The sequence below is a fragment of the Mesocricetus auratus genome, unplaced genomic scaffold (genome assembly GCF_017639785.1).
Source record: "Mesocricetus auratus isolate SY011 unplaced genomic scaffold, BCM_Maur_2.0 Super-Scaffold_100008, whole genome shotgun sequence".
NCBI lineage: Eukaryota > Metazoa > Chordata > Mammalia > Rodentia > Cricetidae > Mesocricetus > Mesocricetus auratus.
Window position 1 is genome coordinate 73,332,516 of NW_024429192.1, and position 15,340 is coordinate 73,347,855.

Here is a 15,340-nt window from a genome sequence, read left to right on the forward strand (position 1 = left end):
GCTACACCTAGGCTACTTCCTACCACCCTCAGAAAGGATTTCAGGGCTAACTTCTGATTTGCCCATCAACACTCCCCCATCCCTGCACCCCAACACATGTGCCATAAGCATACTTGCCAATTCACTTCTGAAGACTGTGCCCATCTCCCTGGGCTCAGCCAAGGGACTTTGTCCTCCTCAAAGCCTTCTGGGACCAAGCAATGCTCTGTAGCCTGCTTCTGTGATTTTTGTCTGCAAGGACCAAGTATCCAGGGTTGAGGCACAATGCTGACCCTGAGCAACACTGGAGAGAATGACATTGAGAAGCCCCATGAAGAAACTTGGATGGGCAGAAGGCTCTAGGACATAAGGGACTAGGAGGTAGGGGGTGCCCTGGGAGATACCCAAGCAAGGCTTGTAGACTCCTCCCATCTCTGTAGTCTTCCCATGGTTTTGGGACAGAGGACACCAATAGGACCTGAGGCTGCTTGAAATTCAAGTGGGAGACAGTTGGGGTAGGAAGAGATGCAAAAGTTCCTGCTATGTGCATTACAGGGTAGAAATAGCTCAGAGAAGCTGGGTTCTACCAGAACACCCACAGTAGTATGCACAGTGACAGCCCAGTCCTCCACAATGGCCTTATCCTGCAGAACCATTCATGTGGGCTGCTGAAGCTGACTCAGTCACCTGTAGTGGCACTCAGGGACTTTAGGTCCAGGACTTCAAGGTGATGTCTATGGTGTATTCTTGTTCCCCATATCTTTTCCCTCTTTGTCTAACTGGTGGCTCCTCTGTACCTGGGTTATGTCACTTCCTCTTTGAAGCCTTCTGTCCCGCCTCCCCCACCAGAAACAGGCCTTCTTGCTTTCCCTCTGAACACAGCATCCTTGGATCGAGTCTTGGCAGCTCACTGTAAGCATAAGACTCCTGTGAGATGTGAAAATGAACATGGGACTTCTAAAGTAGCCAAGATCATACAGGATGCCACTTTGCAAAACAAACATTCACGCACAAAATGCAAGACAGTCCAACATGCAAACTGTGAGCAATGCCACAGCACTTCATGTGATCCTTGCTACCTGCTCATAAAACCCCAAGGTGGGAGGATTATGAGCACCCCCAACTGAAATTTGTGGACAGTGCTAAGGGCCATCAATCTCTGGGCTATCCAGCACCAAGCCCAACACAGTCCCCTGAAGATGGCAATAACGCTATCTGAGAAGAGGTCTAATATTTTTATTCGATATACTTACAAGATGAACAGGAAATAGGAGCTCTAGGAACGTGGCTCACTCCCAAGAGAGAGCAGAGTTTTCCTTTCCTTAAATATCTCACCTGTGCCCATCCCCTGTACACGCCCCTTTGGGCGTGGACAATATTGTAGGCTCACCCCTACAGTCCCCTCCTCCTGGCTGGATGTTCCCAACTCCCCAACCCTTGACCCTTAGGGAACTGCTCTGGTTCAAGGCCCTGGGCCTCCATATGCATTCCAAAGCCAATGGACTTCTCTAACAGCAATCATCTTAAAAAGGACTTGGGTTGTTTAAGATCTGCCCATCGTTTAGAGTCTTTCCTGACTTATACCTTAATCATTCTCAGCACTTGCTTGCTTGGGTATCTCACCCAACTTTTATATCTGGTTGAAACCTGCCCCATCCTCCATACCCCTCCCCCCCCACTGAACAAGCACCTGCCTACCCTGGACCCTCAGTACATCCCCTAGCACTACCTACCCTCCCACCCACCCACACACCTGTTCACCAGGGCTGTGGCTCATCTGCCCACTCTACCCATAAACCCTTGCCAACTCCTGACCCCAAACATGGAACTGCTTTCATCCAGCAGACTGGGACCACCACTGGACTGACTGGACATGGGCAGCTCCCATTGATTGATTCCAGGGACACAAGCTCACAGGTTTTCTTCAACCCCCCAAAACCGGCAGGAAATTGGCTCTAGTGAAATGAGGACAAACATAGGATCAGTTCCCAAGGTCTGATAAGGAAACAGGCCCGGGGATAGACCTGGATCACCTCCCTTTGGGTCTCACTGGTGACAACGAAGCCACAGTAAGAAAGAGGGCCAGGAAGGGTTACCACAGGCCTGAATGCCAGCTTCATTCCAGTGGGTAGGGAGGGGGGTGCTCCTTCTAAGCCCTCCTGGCTTCCAGGGGCCCCATTCCCCACAGCCTAGTCCCCACTCCCAGCAGCCTGGCTTTATGACTTCATTTGCTGGTCACTTGATGACAATGCTGAGCGTTCCACTCCTCCAAGTCCAGGCCCAGCCCAACCAGACGCCTCCCCACAGTGGGGATGAGGACAATGCCTGCTGGCCCGTGTGGGGAGGGGATGTAGAGGGCGGCGGCACCAGCCGCTCCTGGCACCATGGACGATGCCGCAGTCCTAAGGAAGAAGGGTTACATCGTAGGAATCAATCTGGGCAAGGGCTCCTATGCAAAAGTCAAATCCGCCTACTCTGAGCGCCTCAAGTTCAACGTGGCAGTCAAGATCATAGACCGCAAGAAAACACCCACTGACTTTGTGGAGAGATTCCTTCCTAGGGAGATGGACATTCTGGCAACCGTCAACCACCGTTCCATCATTAAGACCTACGAGATCTTTGAGACATCAGATGGACGCATCTACATTGTCATGGAGCTGGGTGTCCAGGGCGATCTCCTCGAGTTCATCAAGTGCCGAGGAGCCCTGCATGAGGATGTGGCACGCAAGATGTTCCGCCAGCTCTCCTCAGCCGTCAAGTACTGCCACGATCTGGATGTCGTCCACCGAGACCTCAAGTGCGAGAACCTTCTGCTTGACAAGGACTTCAACATCAAGCTGTCTGACTTTGGCTTCTCCAAGCGCTGCCTGCGGGACGGGAGCGGGCGCATTGTCCTCAGCAAAACCTTCTGTGGGTCAGCGGCTTATGCAGCCCCCGAGGTGCTGCAGGGCATCCCCTACCAGCCCAAGGTGTATGACATCTGGAGCCTGGGTGTGATCCTCTACATCATGGTCTGTGGCTCCATGCCCTATGACGACTCTGACATCAAAAAGATGCTGCGCATCCAGAAAGAGCACCGAGTGGACTTCCCACGCTCCAAGAACCTGACTGGTGAGTGCAAGGACCTCATCTACCGCATCCTACAACCAGATGTCAACCGGCGACTACACATTGATGAGATCCTCAGCCACTCATGGTTACAGCCCCCCAAGCCCAAAGCCATGTCTTCTGCTTCCTTCAAGAGGGAGGGGGAGGGCAAGTATCGAGCTGAGTGCAAGTTGGATACTCGACCAGGCTCAAGACCTGAACACCGGCCTGATCACAAACTGGGGGCCAAACCCCAGCACCGGATGCTGGTGGCCCCTGAGAATGAAGACAGGATGGAGGAGAGGCTGGCTGAGACTTCCAGAGCTAAAGACCACCACATCTCTGGAGCTGAGGTGGGGAAAGCAAGTACCTCGTAGTGGAGTGGGCCCTGGGGAGTCATGGTGTGCAGTTTGCACTCACATAAGCTAAATAGGCAGGTAGGAGCTGAAGAAGGCACACGCGCAAGGAACAAGTAAAATCCGTCAATTAAACCACTATTTTGATTACGTTCTATTAGCTTTATTCCACTTAGTAGCAAAGACATTAATTACTGACCACCAAATAAACCACAAAGTGTATACAAGCATTGAGAGTGCCCAGTGGGGAGTCTTTTTCTCTAGGACTCATCCAGCGCGGGGATCTCTAGCATAGGGTTCCAGGAACCTGTACACAGGCCCAGGCAGACTCAGTGAGGCCTGTAGCAGAGGGGACTTCTATTATAGTTCTCTTGCCAGGCTCACGCTTGTCAGCGTCTGGCCTTCTCACACCAGCAAGGCTTCCAAGCCTGGACAGCTGGACAGCTCCTTTACCCAATGCAATATAAGCCACCTTGACCCTGTCTTGTTTTTATTCAGTGGTCAGTATTCATTAACCTCAAAGAGGCAAAGTTAGGGAGCTTTGCTGCTCAAGCCTCACCCTCCCCATTCCCAGGAATGGGGCAGCTCAGCTGACAGTTTGTTGATATTGTCCCCATCCTGTATACCTGCCATGCCCCACCCCCAGCATCTCTCAAAGTGCCTAGGTGCCATGTCCTGATTACCATCCCTCCTAAGGTTCACTCACGCTGACAAATGCTTGAGTAGGCAGCACCTGTCCTCTCCATCTTCCCACTTACTGGGGGAAGCCCATAGATTAAAGTTTAAACCGTCCTGAGACAGAAGGATCTCAGCTCCAGCCCTGAGGGTTCCAGGGCAGACACCCTGGGAGCCCACAGGAACCCACTGTGGGGAACTACTGGTTAGCAGAAGCCTGACCTAGTTTGTATCTGATGCCATGATAAAACTTTAACCAAAAATAACTTAGGGGAGGAAATGGCTTATTTCAGTGCACTTCTAGGTCACAGTTCATCACTCAGGGAAGCTGGAAGCTGGAGCAGGAACCCAGGCAGAGACCATGGAGGAACACTGCTTCCTGGTTTCCTCTCTAGATCATTCCTAGGCTTTCTTACACATCCTAGGATCATGGCCCAGGGATGCTGCTGCTGGGCCCTGCCCTCCTACATCAATTAGCAATCAAGAAAATGCCCCACAGACATGCCCTCAGGCCATTCTGATGAGAGGTAATTCTTCATTTGAAGTTCCTTCTTCCCAGGTAACTAGCTGTGTCAAACTAACAAACTAGCTATACAAGGCCCAAGACAGGAGGTACTCAACCCAGGTGATCTCTAGAGAACACCAGGGCAGAGGCCTGAGAGGACCAATGCCTGCAGATTGGAAAGGTGGCTCTCATGGAATTAAAGGAGATCTGGGGCTGGGAAGTCAGGTGTGCTTCAGGCCACCTGAATAGCTCAAGCCCTGGGCTGCTCAGAGGGCAAGTCCTGACACCACCAGTGGTCTCAAGACCACTGGCTGGGGAATTAGATCAGTTGCCAACTCTGTTAGGCCCAAACAGCAAGGACCGTTCACCTCTGTAAGGCAAAGGCTCACAGGCCCAGTTGACCACTTGTCACCCGAGGACCAGCTACCCTTAGTTCACAGGCAAATGGCTGGCTGCTGGTGCACATGGCATTTATTAGTTTGCAGGGAACCAAACTCTCTTCATAGTAGAGTTCAGACTGAGGTAAGGCTGGTGTCTTAGTAGAGCCCAGTAGGACGTGCCAAGAACACTGGAATAAGCAGAGACTAGGACGGGGAGGCAGCCTAGCCTTAGCCTGAGCTGGAAGCCAGGTGCTGGGAGGTAACAGCTGAAGTCACAAGAAAGTGACTTGTCCTACTGTGAGCCTGATAAGCAGAACCTACCTGGGCCTGTAACCAACAAACCAAATGGTCAGGCCAGGCTGGGAGGTTGCAGAACTGGACCCAGAGCCCATGAGCTCGATGGCACAACTTCTAGGGTTTGTGCTATCCTTCAACAGTGGAAGTCTCAGATGTGAACTCAGCATAGAAGGCAGCTCTGTGAGCCAGTTTTCTCCCCAGAATCCATTGCTTCTAGCCCTGAGGTCCCGAGACACCCAGGTGGCCCAGGACATGGATCAGCAGCCTGGCCAGAGGGTGCCAGGTGTCCTTTAATAAGGGTTCAGTTGAAAGTTAACTAGAAATCAGTTTCAGCAGGGCCTTGAGGGACAGCACCAGTGCTACACTCCCAAGGGAGTGGTCAGTGTGACATGCCAGCCTGGCCATGGCACATCACTATACACTGTGGTTCCTGGGATAACCAACTGCCCGTGGTCTGGGTCTCCAAGGCCCAGAGTCATCTGAAGAGTAGACAGCTGCCCCACACATTTCACAAAGTGTCCCATAAAGCATCCACAGGTCCTGTCAGGCTTGGTTCTAGAAGAAGTCTGAAGCTTTGCGCCGGGCAGGGAGCTGCAGCAGATTGTCTGTGATGGAGGCTGGGTCCTGTGTGAGGGGTGTGCGTGTGGCAGACCCAGGGGCTGGTGTGCTTGTGGGGGTCTGTGGCCCACCAGCTGGAGTCTTGAGGTGGGTAGAGCGTGCTGGAGATGGTGTGTAGCTGGCCCTCAGGGCTCGATCTGTATACTTGCTGGCTGTCCTGCTTACCAGGCGCTGTAGGGCTGGGGACATAGCTGGACTCAGGCCTTTGGGAGTAAGACTGTAGAGAAGAGACAGAGGAAAGCAATGGCGTTAGGGGGCCAAGTGCTACTTAAGGCAAGGCCTCCCTCAGTTCCTCAGGAGGAGCCCTATCAAGAGACATGGTCACTCTGAGCTGAGGAGGACAACACTGGCCACACCTGAGGGAGGCACTGTGGAACTGCTTTGGCTGTGAGGCTGGATGGACCACAGACTTCTGAGAGCTGGAGTCTCCACCTCTCTCCAATGTGAATGATTCCACAGGACTGACAAGAGCTCACAGTCGGGCAAGGAGCCTAAAGGTACCCCTTGGAGAAGACCAAGGAGGATACTGAGGAAAGATGGAGAGTGCCTCACTGTCTGCTCCACATACAGCCACGTGCTGGGGCAGAGCAGCAGCCACAGTCCTTACAGAAGAACCCCGTGGACATACCAAAGGCCTGTCCTGCAAGCCATGTACCACATGGCCTCAGAGGCTGAGAGTAGGAGTGAGGCAGGCACAAACCCATGTCTATCCCCATCCTACACAAGGGTCCAGCTGCCTCTCACCTGGCCAAGTTCTCCGTGACTCTCCGCAATGCTTCCTGCTTCTTGGCCCTGTTTTTGGCAGCTGCTTCATTGGCCATCTTCAGACCCAGACGCTCCCTGCGTCCTGGCTCCAAGATCTACAAAGCAGCAGGCATGTGGGTGACCTATGCTGGAACTGCCACCTAGCCAGGCAACCCATTATCCAGAAGGGCAGCTGCGTGGACACCAACCTCTTCTCCATGGCTGCTACAATCTCAGCAACTCATCTGTTACAATAGCCTGACAAAAGTCCCCACCTGGTTGGATGTAGTGGTGCATTCCTGCAATCCCAGCAATTGGCAGGAGACTATAGATTTGGGACCACCCTGGGCTACACAGTGCGACACTGTTTTAAAAAAAACAAAAGCAAAATGGCTCAGTGGGTAAAGATGTTTGTTAAAAGCCTGACGACCTGGTTTCAATCCCCTTCTGAGACCCCACAGGGTGGAATGAGAGAACCATTCTAGCAGGATTGTTCTCTGACCTCCACATATGAGATGTGTCACATGCCATGCTCACAACAAATGCTTAGACACACAGTCACACAAATAAATAAATGCAAAACAACACAAAATAAGGGGCTGGAAGCTGGGAATGGTGGTGCATGCCTTCAGTCTCAACACTTGAGGCAGATCTCTGTGAGTTCCAGGCAAATCTGAGTTACACAGTGAAACCCTCTCTCAAAAAAACAAAAATAGGGGCTGGAGAGATGGCTCAGAGGTTAAGAGCACTGACTGCTCTTCCAGAGGTCCTGAGTTCAATTCCCAGCAACCACATGGTGGCTCACAACCATCTATAATGAGATCTGGCAATCTCTTCTGATATGCAGGCAGAACACTGTATACATATAAATAAATGTTTAAAAAAAGTGGTCATTTAAAAAAAAAACAAAAAACCCAAAAAGCTAGTCCTAGCACTTCAGGGTGGAGGGTGTGTACACGAAACAGGTCCTGAGTTAAATCCCCAGCACCCCCCCAAAAAAAACCCAAACGAAAACAAACACAACAAAAAACAGTTTTCACTACATCGTTACCTTCTAGTTGCTTTTACAATTATTGTTTATATTTAAGGTTTTCACCTTTCTGGAACTTACTTTGCTGTTACCTATATTCAGAACCTAGTTTACCTTATCCTCAAAGGCCCTGCAATCTTGCACCATCTGAAACACCACCTTTCCCATACCCCCCATTCTGTCTGTCTCCAGCTTTCCACCCTGCTTGACACACGCACAATACAAGGCACAGCAGGCTGCATCTGCCCTGTCTCCTGCAGAGCCTGCCCAGGGTTCATTTTGTTTCAGAACTCTTCTCTCCTGCAAGAGGCCACTCCAGATCAATGGCACTTCCTGTGAGGTCAGAGCCTGGTCATGCTTTCATAATACAGCATTGTGTTTATTCCTCTCTCACTTTGTCTTGGTTATCTCACACCCCAGACACAGTCTACAACAAAGACCTCCGAAGTGTCTATCCATGATTTGTCTAGGTGTGTAGTACATAAGCTCTGGGGAAGGACCCACACAGCACCATGTGTAGGGGAGGTCCTCCTGGCTTGGGCCAGGAAAGCAGTGTCAGGACTGCAGTCCACGTCTGACATTTGCTTTATGAAAGCTATGCTATTGCTGGTGATTCTGATTCTACTGCTGTACTAACATGATCTCTTTTACCACATTCCAAGTTGATCACGGCCAGTATTTGGAGGGACTGTGACCCAGTCACCAAAGCATACCTATATATTTATTCAACACTACACCTGATCTTTTTGGGTTTTCAAAGAAGATTCATATTCTTGGTCTGCCTACTCAATACCCTGAGTCAGTGGGCTCAGCACCCTCACAATGAGCATGTACATTCTCAAGCATCAGAGACCTTCCCCCCTCACATTCCAACTACACAGACACTCTGCTTTATCCACAAACTCCTGACACTACATTCTTTCCCCATAGCTCTCTGGGTCATATCTGCCCACCCACCCATCCAATCCATCAGGGGCCATCTGAATTGTATAAGCTGTCTGTCCACCTCTAGCTTCCTGCTCCACCAGGCAGAGGCCACATGATGTACACCAGGCCTCATTTGACTCAATCTTTCTGATCTGCTCTAGGTCCTACAATGCTGGGCTCACACTGTACTATCCTGAGTGTCCTTGACTATGCTATGTAACCAGAGGCCAGCACATAGTCCTCAGGGGACACACACTAAGTCCCATAGTCTTCAGGCCTACAGGGCAGTTTGAGTTTGTCTGACTCCAGGCTTTCTCTATTGCCTTGGCAAGGTCTCCACTCTTCCAAATCCCTTTTTGATAGTCCTACCACAATCCCTTCTTCCACAGAAGCCCAGTCCCCAGACTCAAGCAGCAGTACTAAGGCATCCACAGAGTCCCAGCCTGATCCCCTCTTACCACAACCTACCTTGAAAGTCGGTCCTGGTGTCCTATCCACATAGGGGCTCTCTGACCCTTCGACTCTCAGGGGAGTATTTTCAACTTCTCCCCATGTCATCAGTGGTGACTCATTCATACCTGCAGATGGAGAGCCCAAACCTTAAGCAGAGGACCTAGTGGGTCCTAATACATGTATCCCAGATGACATTAAGGTCAAAGGGCAAACTCTTCCCTGAAATTCCAGAACCTAGCAACCACATCTGAAGGGAAATACCTAAGATACCAGAGCCCCAAGGCATAATAACTGTACTTAGATTGGGGAAGGTGGGTCTGTCGGACCCCATCCTAGCATAGGACCAGAGGTACCAAGGAAAGAAAACACTCTGGCTTCCTAAATCCCAGTGCAAACCTATGGTGTCTTCATATGCCCTTGTCACATTACAACTGGCACTGAGTGTGGAGGCCAGTGTGCAGAGAGGCAGGGGAGCAGCCTGTGCGTCAAGGACACACCCAATTCTCCCTGCAGAGAGGCTGTCCAGAACCTTCCCACCTACATAACTATCTGAATGTAGATCTGTAAGCACCATGCATGCACACACACAGGCAAACCTATTCACATCACAGGGAAGACCAGACAAGCATGGCACCCTGGGACATCTCAAAGCACGTTTGCTGAGTCTAGCCTGTCCCGTCTGGATTTATCGCCCATTTCTTACCAGGAGCAGGGGAAGGAGTGGCAACAAATCCAAAGCCTCCCACTCGGGGGGACTCTTGAGGAATAAGCTCCTTGCCATCAGGGCCAACCTTGCCCTGTTTGTGCTGGAAGAGAGAGAGAGAGGCCAGTGTTAGAGGTTTCTCCACAGCTGACTTGAGGGCAGGTACAGAGGGACATGTAGGAAACACTTCTCCTTGGGATAGAGCTTGGGCTCTAGGACTGGCAGATCCCTTAGGGAAAGAGAGGGACCCCCATCCTCATCTCACCCCAAGGACTTTGAGGGACTATAGTAGTGAACATCAAGCAAGGGGTGCCCTTCCCTCCACCCAAAGAGGAACCTCTTGGGTTGCAATGCTACAAAGGGCCGCTGCTGTCTCTCTCGCTTGAGGAATCCGAATCTCCCTATCTCTCCTGCCTCTTCTCCCCCAACCCCATGATGACTAGAGCCAACCTCTGAGGGCACTCACTCATCTTAATCCCCTCTGGCACTTCCCAGTACACACTGTTCTATTCACCTCCCTGCCTGGTAGATAGGTATGGGTCTGGGTTGGCTTCCAGAAGCTTCTCTCCTCTCAGGCCAACATCATAGAAGCTGGTACAGGACTGGACCCTATAGGTCATATGTCTGGCCCCATTGGAAGGGACCAAAAAGAGAAATGGGTCCTGCCACACAGGGGCTGTGATAGTTTTGCCACTTAAGCTCTATCTAGCCTCAGAACAATCCTAACAAAGGGGACAACGAAGATGGGAGAGGCCACACCTATCTACAGTTAGCCTATCACATTTGTCCAGTTGCCTGGTGGCTCTGCTACTCACCTGGGCATTCAGGGCAGCTGCCTGCTGAAGCTGGGACCTGCTCAGGGCCTGACTGAAGGGGTCCCGGAGGAAACGTGTATTCTTATGCACTACCTGCCGTGGCTTCTTGAACAACTGCTCTTCATCAGGGACACCTATCAAAGGAAGAACAAGGTAGCAGGCATCATAGGGGTGGGGAGTTCCACGCCCTCCTCAGCCCTGGAAGTCATGCAGCCTGAGGGGTGAAAGCATCCTCAGCTAAGTCACTCCCAGCCAAAGACCACACCTATAGAACCCAAACAGCAGTGGGGGAGGCCTCAATGCCCCACAAATGCCACAGGCTCCCCAACCCCAAGATGGACCAGGACTTCTCTCTGGTCCATGCTGCAAGTGTACACACATACATAGCCTTTAAAAGTTGGCTCAAAGGTAACCAGACAGACCACTGTAGTCCCTGTCTTCCTGTCCTGCCACTCAGTTCCATTCACTCACCCTCAGGATAGTACATGAGAGAATTCTTGGCTTTATACTTCCAGGTCTCCACTCCAGCCTGACTGCTCTCAATGGCTTGACGCTCTGCCGATGGGAGTTCAAGATTATCTTTCTGTCGCTATAGTGACATGGGAAGAAAGTGGGATCAGGGAGTCACCCAGACCCTGTACCTGTGGCACTGGGATTCCATCCCCCAAAAAAGTGCCTATATTTTCAAACTCCAGGGATACCTTTTCAAATTCCTCCTCAGCTTGGTAGAGCCATGCATGGCGGGCATGGCTTTTTTCCTTGGCCACTTCCATGATCTCCTGGAAGGAGGCATTGTCTTCACTTGTGTAGCGGCTCAAGAAGACATCCAGGCTGGGCAGCGGCTCCTTCTCCTCCTCATCTGCAGCCTCTCCTGCTCAGAAGCCACAAGGAGGGAAACACAATACCGCATACAGCATGATTATAACTGTACAGCCAGTCTTGGGAACCACACAACAAAGAGCTGGAACCCTGGCTTCTGTTGGTGACACAACAAACCCCAACTGTTTAGGCAGCCCCAGGTGGCATCCACAGCTGACTGGCTAGCTCCACTCATCTGCTGGGTGCCAAGAGAAGTCTGTGATCTGGCTGACGGGTGAAGGGGCAGGGACAAACACTGAAGCAAGAGCTCATGATAACTCTTTTCTCTGCCCAAACTGTACTAATCCTGTAGTACTGATCTCCAAAGCCCCAAGGGCTTTTCTTTCCTTCATCGGATTACCTTATCCTAACTACCTTTCCGTTTTCGACTGGTGCTACAGGTAAGTGGTGGTCACTAAGCATCAGGGTATGCTAGTTAATTCCTAAGGCAGGGGCCTATATGGCCCAATGCTCCAGAGAGGGCCACAGACTCTGGGTCACAAAAGTCAACCATACCACCTCAATCCCTGCCATCAAGGCAAGTGGTACTCCTGCAGAGGTAGCACTGAAAATCTCGGGGGGGGGCATGTGAAGCTGAGGGTTCTCATCTGATCTACTGACAGTCTTGACTACTATCTCTGCCAGCCAATGCCAACCACAATGGCTACAAGTTTAAGACCTGAGGTTAGAAAGGGGGAAGACTTGGGTCCCATTCAACTGTTGACTATCCTAACACTTAGAGAAGTTACAGTCTTTTGAAGCTTTATCTGTAATCACAAGCATTCCAATGTTTACTGATAACATATACGTGTATAAAAAGAAGAGCATCTTCAAATTACCCTGTGATTCTACTGTATTTCAAGATCCAAGAATAACCACGACCATGTTCACAGCAGAAAAAGCTGTGCTGTTGAGAAACTAAGCTTGTGTGAGCATGTTGTACATTTGCCCTAGTACAGTATGCTGTAGACTAGAGTCTGGTAGAAAAACAGCTTGCCCCCCTCTAAGGATACATCCTATTACTGGGAAAAAGATCAACTGGCACAGACAAGTCCCTTACGTATGCAGCACACTTACACATCCAATACATTTACAAAGCGTTCCTCCTAACCTTAAAATATGCCCCATGCAACACATTCATCTGCTCTACATGTCTGTTGATGCTACAGCACACCATGGGCTATTCCTCTCTGGGAGGGTATCAGAATTAGTAATTAGGGTGAGAGGCAATAAACAGAAGTGTCTTCTGAGATGTTATAGTCTGCAGTGAAACACAAAGCCAGCAGTGTGGGAAACAGTGAGACTCTGGTTTCAAGAAAACAAACAGATCAGAAAAACAAAGGTAGTCTGTGAAGCCCAGAGCCCCAGGGCGTTCCAATTTTACACAAAAGGTCAGGAAGCCTCAGCATCCACGAAGTTTATGCCTCTTAGCCCAAACAGGTAACACCTGAATATAGACCTGAAGGAAGAAACACAACAAGCAACTACTGTGGAAGAAAGGAAGAAGGGGCCTGAGGCATCAGGAGTCAGTAATGAAAGCCTTCCTGACCCACAAAGCCCACAAGGCAAAGGCTCGCCCACTGAACAGGCTGGTGACAGGAAATGGGCTCTCATTCTAGAGACAGGCCAGCAGCACAGAATACTGCTCCTCCACAACTGGGAGCTAGACAGATTTTCTGCTTTTCACACCAGTGTCTTTTTTATTTTGGTTTTACGAGACAGGGTTTCTCCGTATTGTTTTGGAGGCTGTCGGACCAGCCCGGCCTCGAACTCACAGAGATCCACCTGCCTCTGCCTCCTGAGTGCTGGGATTAAAGGTGTGCACCACCACCGCCACCCGGACACACCAGTGTCTTTGATCCCCAAAGTTGATACTTGGGCTGGGAGACCCCCCTCCCAAGGATGGAATGTGATCCTGAGAAAACTCAATATGACTCCTAAGCACTCGACCATGAGACCAAAAGAGGGAGTTCACTCACCATCATCTAGGTCCCGCCCCTGGGGCCGGAGCTTGCTCCCCACCACACCAGAGCCTGTGTGTACCTCAGGAGTTTCAAAGGTGGCTGGAGTAACATCTGAGGGAAGGAAACTAGAAATTAGAGCGAGCCTGAAGTGACAACAGATGTCCCCTCTCTGCCCTCTAGAGCAGCAACCTCTTACAGGGCGGTGGAGGTTCCCGAGACATCTTGCCCAGGGCAGAGCCAAACTTGATGGCAATCTGACGCATACGCTCCAAATCTCCATTTTCCTCAGCCTCCAGGTATTCCTTCTGTGCCTGTAGCTTCTCCACATCAGGGAAGAAATCTCTCTGGATGACTGTCTGCAGTCCCTGTCACAAGCAATCCGAACAAAAGGCCAAAGCTGGCATCTGGGAGCCATGACACCGTTATCCACGTTAGGCCCTAAGGTTCTTTTCACGTCTGCCTATCTGGATGATAGGCAAAATAGTTCAGGAGCATTTTCTAGTACGGCTGTCCATCCCATACAGTGCTGATGTATTAGAATAACCTTCCCCCCCCCCTCGATACAGGGTTTCTCTGTGGCTTTGGAGCCTGTCCTGGAACTTGCTCTGTAGACCAGGCTGGCCTCGAACTCACAAGAGATCTGCCTGTCTGTTGGGATTAAAGGCGTGTGCCGCCGCCGCCACTACCACCCGGAGCGGAAAAACCTCTTGATGCCCATAAAATCCTAGTTCTCCTTTGCTGGCTCCATCTACAACACCAGCCAGACTAATGTAGATGTTGCCTTCCTCATTCCACCCATGGATTTTTATTCCAATCCAAACCTTTCTCTTGAAAGCCCATCACCACTACTGCCACCACCGGATGAAATTCCCAAGGTTTCACCGCCAGCCAGACCTTGCTGTGGAGTTACGAATCTATATACCCAGCTACGTGGCGATGATACATGCCAACCTATCCTACAAGCGTCCTAAATTTAACCGGTCTGCTTGCCCTCCAGCACAGTGGGATCCCTAACTCGAGAAGCAACCGAGACCCTCACTCAATAATACGGCCAGCACCGCGGTCTACCTCCACGACCCCCCAGCCTTTACACTTAATGCCGCTGCCTTCCAGAAAGTCCTTTTCTCCATCACCCTAAAAACGTGTCAAAACTCTGCCCATACTTTAATAGGAAACGTTATTTCCTTGACCCTCAACAAACAACGGAAAACTGGACACCCGCTTCTGCGCTGTCTTCTTGGCTCTTAAGACTTTCTAAACCCAAAGGCTGCTGAGAGTTCTAGGTCCAGAAAACATTTAAAGAAGTGGAGAGGAACGCGAATCGGGGAAGGGGCCCGGAAGTCGCCAGCGCTCGCACTGAGCTGGTACCTCGATGTATTCGTCTTCATCCAAAATCCGCTGCCTGCTTTTCGCTACCCCAGCCTCCACGGCCGCGCGTTTCCTCGGGGGCGCAGACGCGGAGGGCAGATATAGAGAGCCCGCCGAAGCCCCGGGCGTCCCCATCGCTATCCCAGAACCGCTCGGACGGCGTCGGCGTCACACTAACAGCCAGCCAATGGAGAGGCAGTACTTTTGTAACAAAGCCGGCGCTCCAAATGATGTCACTGGGAGCGCCGGATCTTAAGGGAGTTGTAGTCTTTGATACCCATCCGCGTTGCTCGTGCCTGTCTAGACTATGGCCATTAGGGGGCGCTGTGGGGAGACTGACGCCACATTCCTTCTTTTAGAAGTTCCAATTTTTCCTCAAGAAACAAAAAACAAAGTCGTTTTTAAATACTTCAAAAAACTTGGTTACATATAATGTCAAAACTCAGAAAAAGAACACCAAGTCTTCCCAGATAGTTATCTAACAAAAGGTAAACGAAAAGAAAGAACAAGAGGGCGCTTGGAGCTCTGGTTAGGTTTATTAGTTAGGGTGGGCTTCCCAAAAGAGACCTGTACTCACTGAA

General features: G+C 50.8%; 2 protein-coding genes across 2 annotated transcripts; one reads left to right on the top strand and one right to left on the bottom strand.

The window, feature by feature from the left end:
• The first annotated feature begins 2,178 nt into the window (after positions 1-2,178).
• Positions 2,179-3,572, top strand: Tssk2 (testis specific serine kinase 2). The gene has a single exon (XM_040751170.1). It carries the CDS (start codon positions 2,364-2,366, stop codon positions 3,441-3,443), a length of 1,080 nt encoding a protein of 359 aa, XP_040607104.1. The 5' UTR covers positions 2,179-2,363; the 3' UTR covers positions 3,444-3,572.
• Ess2 (ess-2 splicing factor homolog) lies at positions 3,570-14,937 on the bottom strand. The gene is made up of 10 exons (XM_005077532.4): positions 14,760-14,937; positions 13,588-13,756; positions 13,407-13,502; positions 11,271-11,440; positions 11,041-11,158; positions 10,570-10,703; positions 9,755-9,857; positions 9,067-9,176; positions 6,642-6,757; positions 3,570-6,114 (listed from the first exon to the last, which is right to left on the bottom strand). Exons 1-10 carry the CDS (start codon positions 14,892-14,894, stop codon positions 5,835-5,837), a joined length of 1,431 nt encoding a protein of 476 aa, XP_005077589.1. The 5' UTR covers positions 14,895-14,937; the 3' UTR covers positions 3,570-5,834.
• Between the last annotated feature and the right edge of the window lie 403 nt (positions 14,938-15,340).

What these genes read in the sequence shown, in the direction of transcription:
- Ess2 (XM_005077532.4), bottom strand. Translation starts at nt 14,894, where the DNA reads ATGGGGACGCCCGGGGCTTCGGCGGGCTCTCTATATCTGCCCTCCGCG. An exon ending in CACTCCTTCCCCTGCTCCTG is followed by an intron (nt 9,177 to 9,754) that starts GTAAGAAATGGG and finishes CTCCATCTGCAG; the next exon opens with GTATGAATGAGTCACCACTG. An exon ending in CACCAGGACCGACTTTCAAG is followed by an intron (nt 6,758 to 9,066) that starts GTAGGTTGTGGT and finishes GCTGCTTTGTAG; the next exon opens with ATCTTGGAGCCAGGACGCAG.
- Tssk2 (XM_040751170.1), top strand. Translation starts at nt 2,364, where the DNA reads ATGGACGATGCCGCAGTCCTAAGGAAGAAGGGTTACATCGTAGGAATC.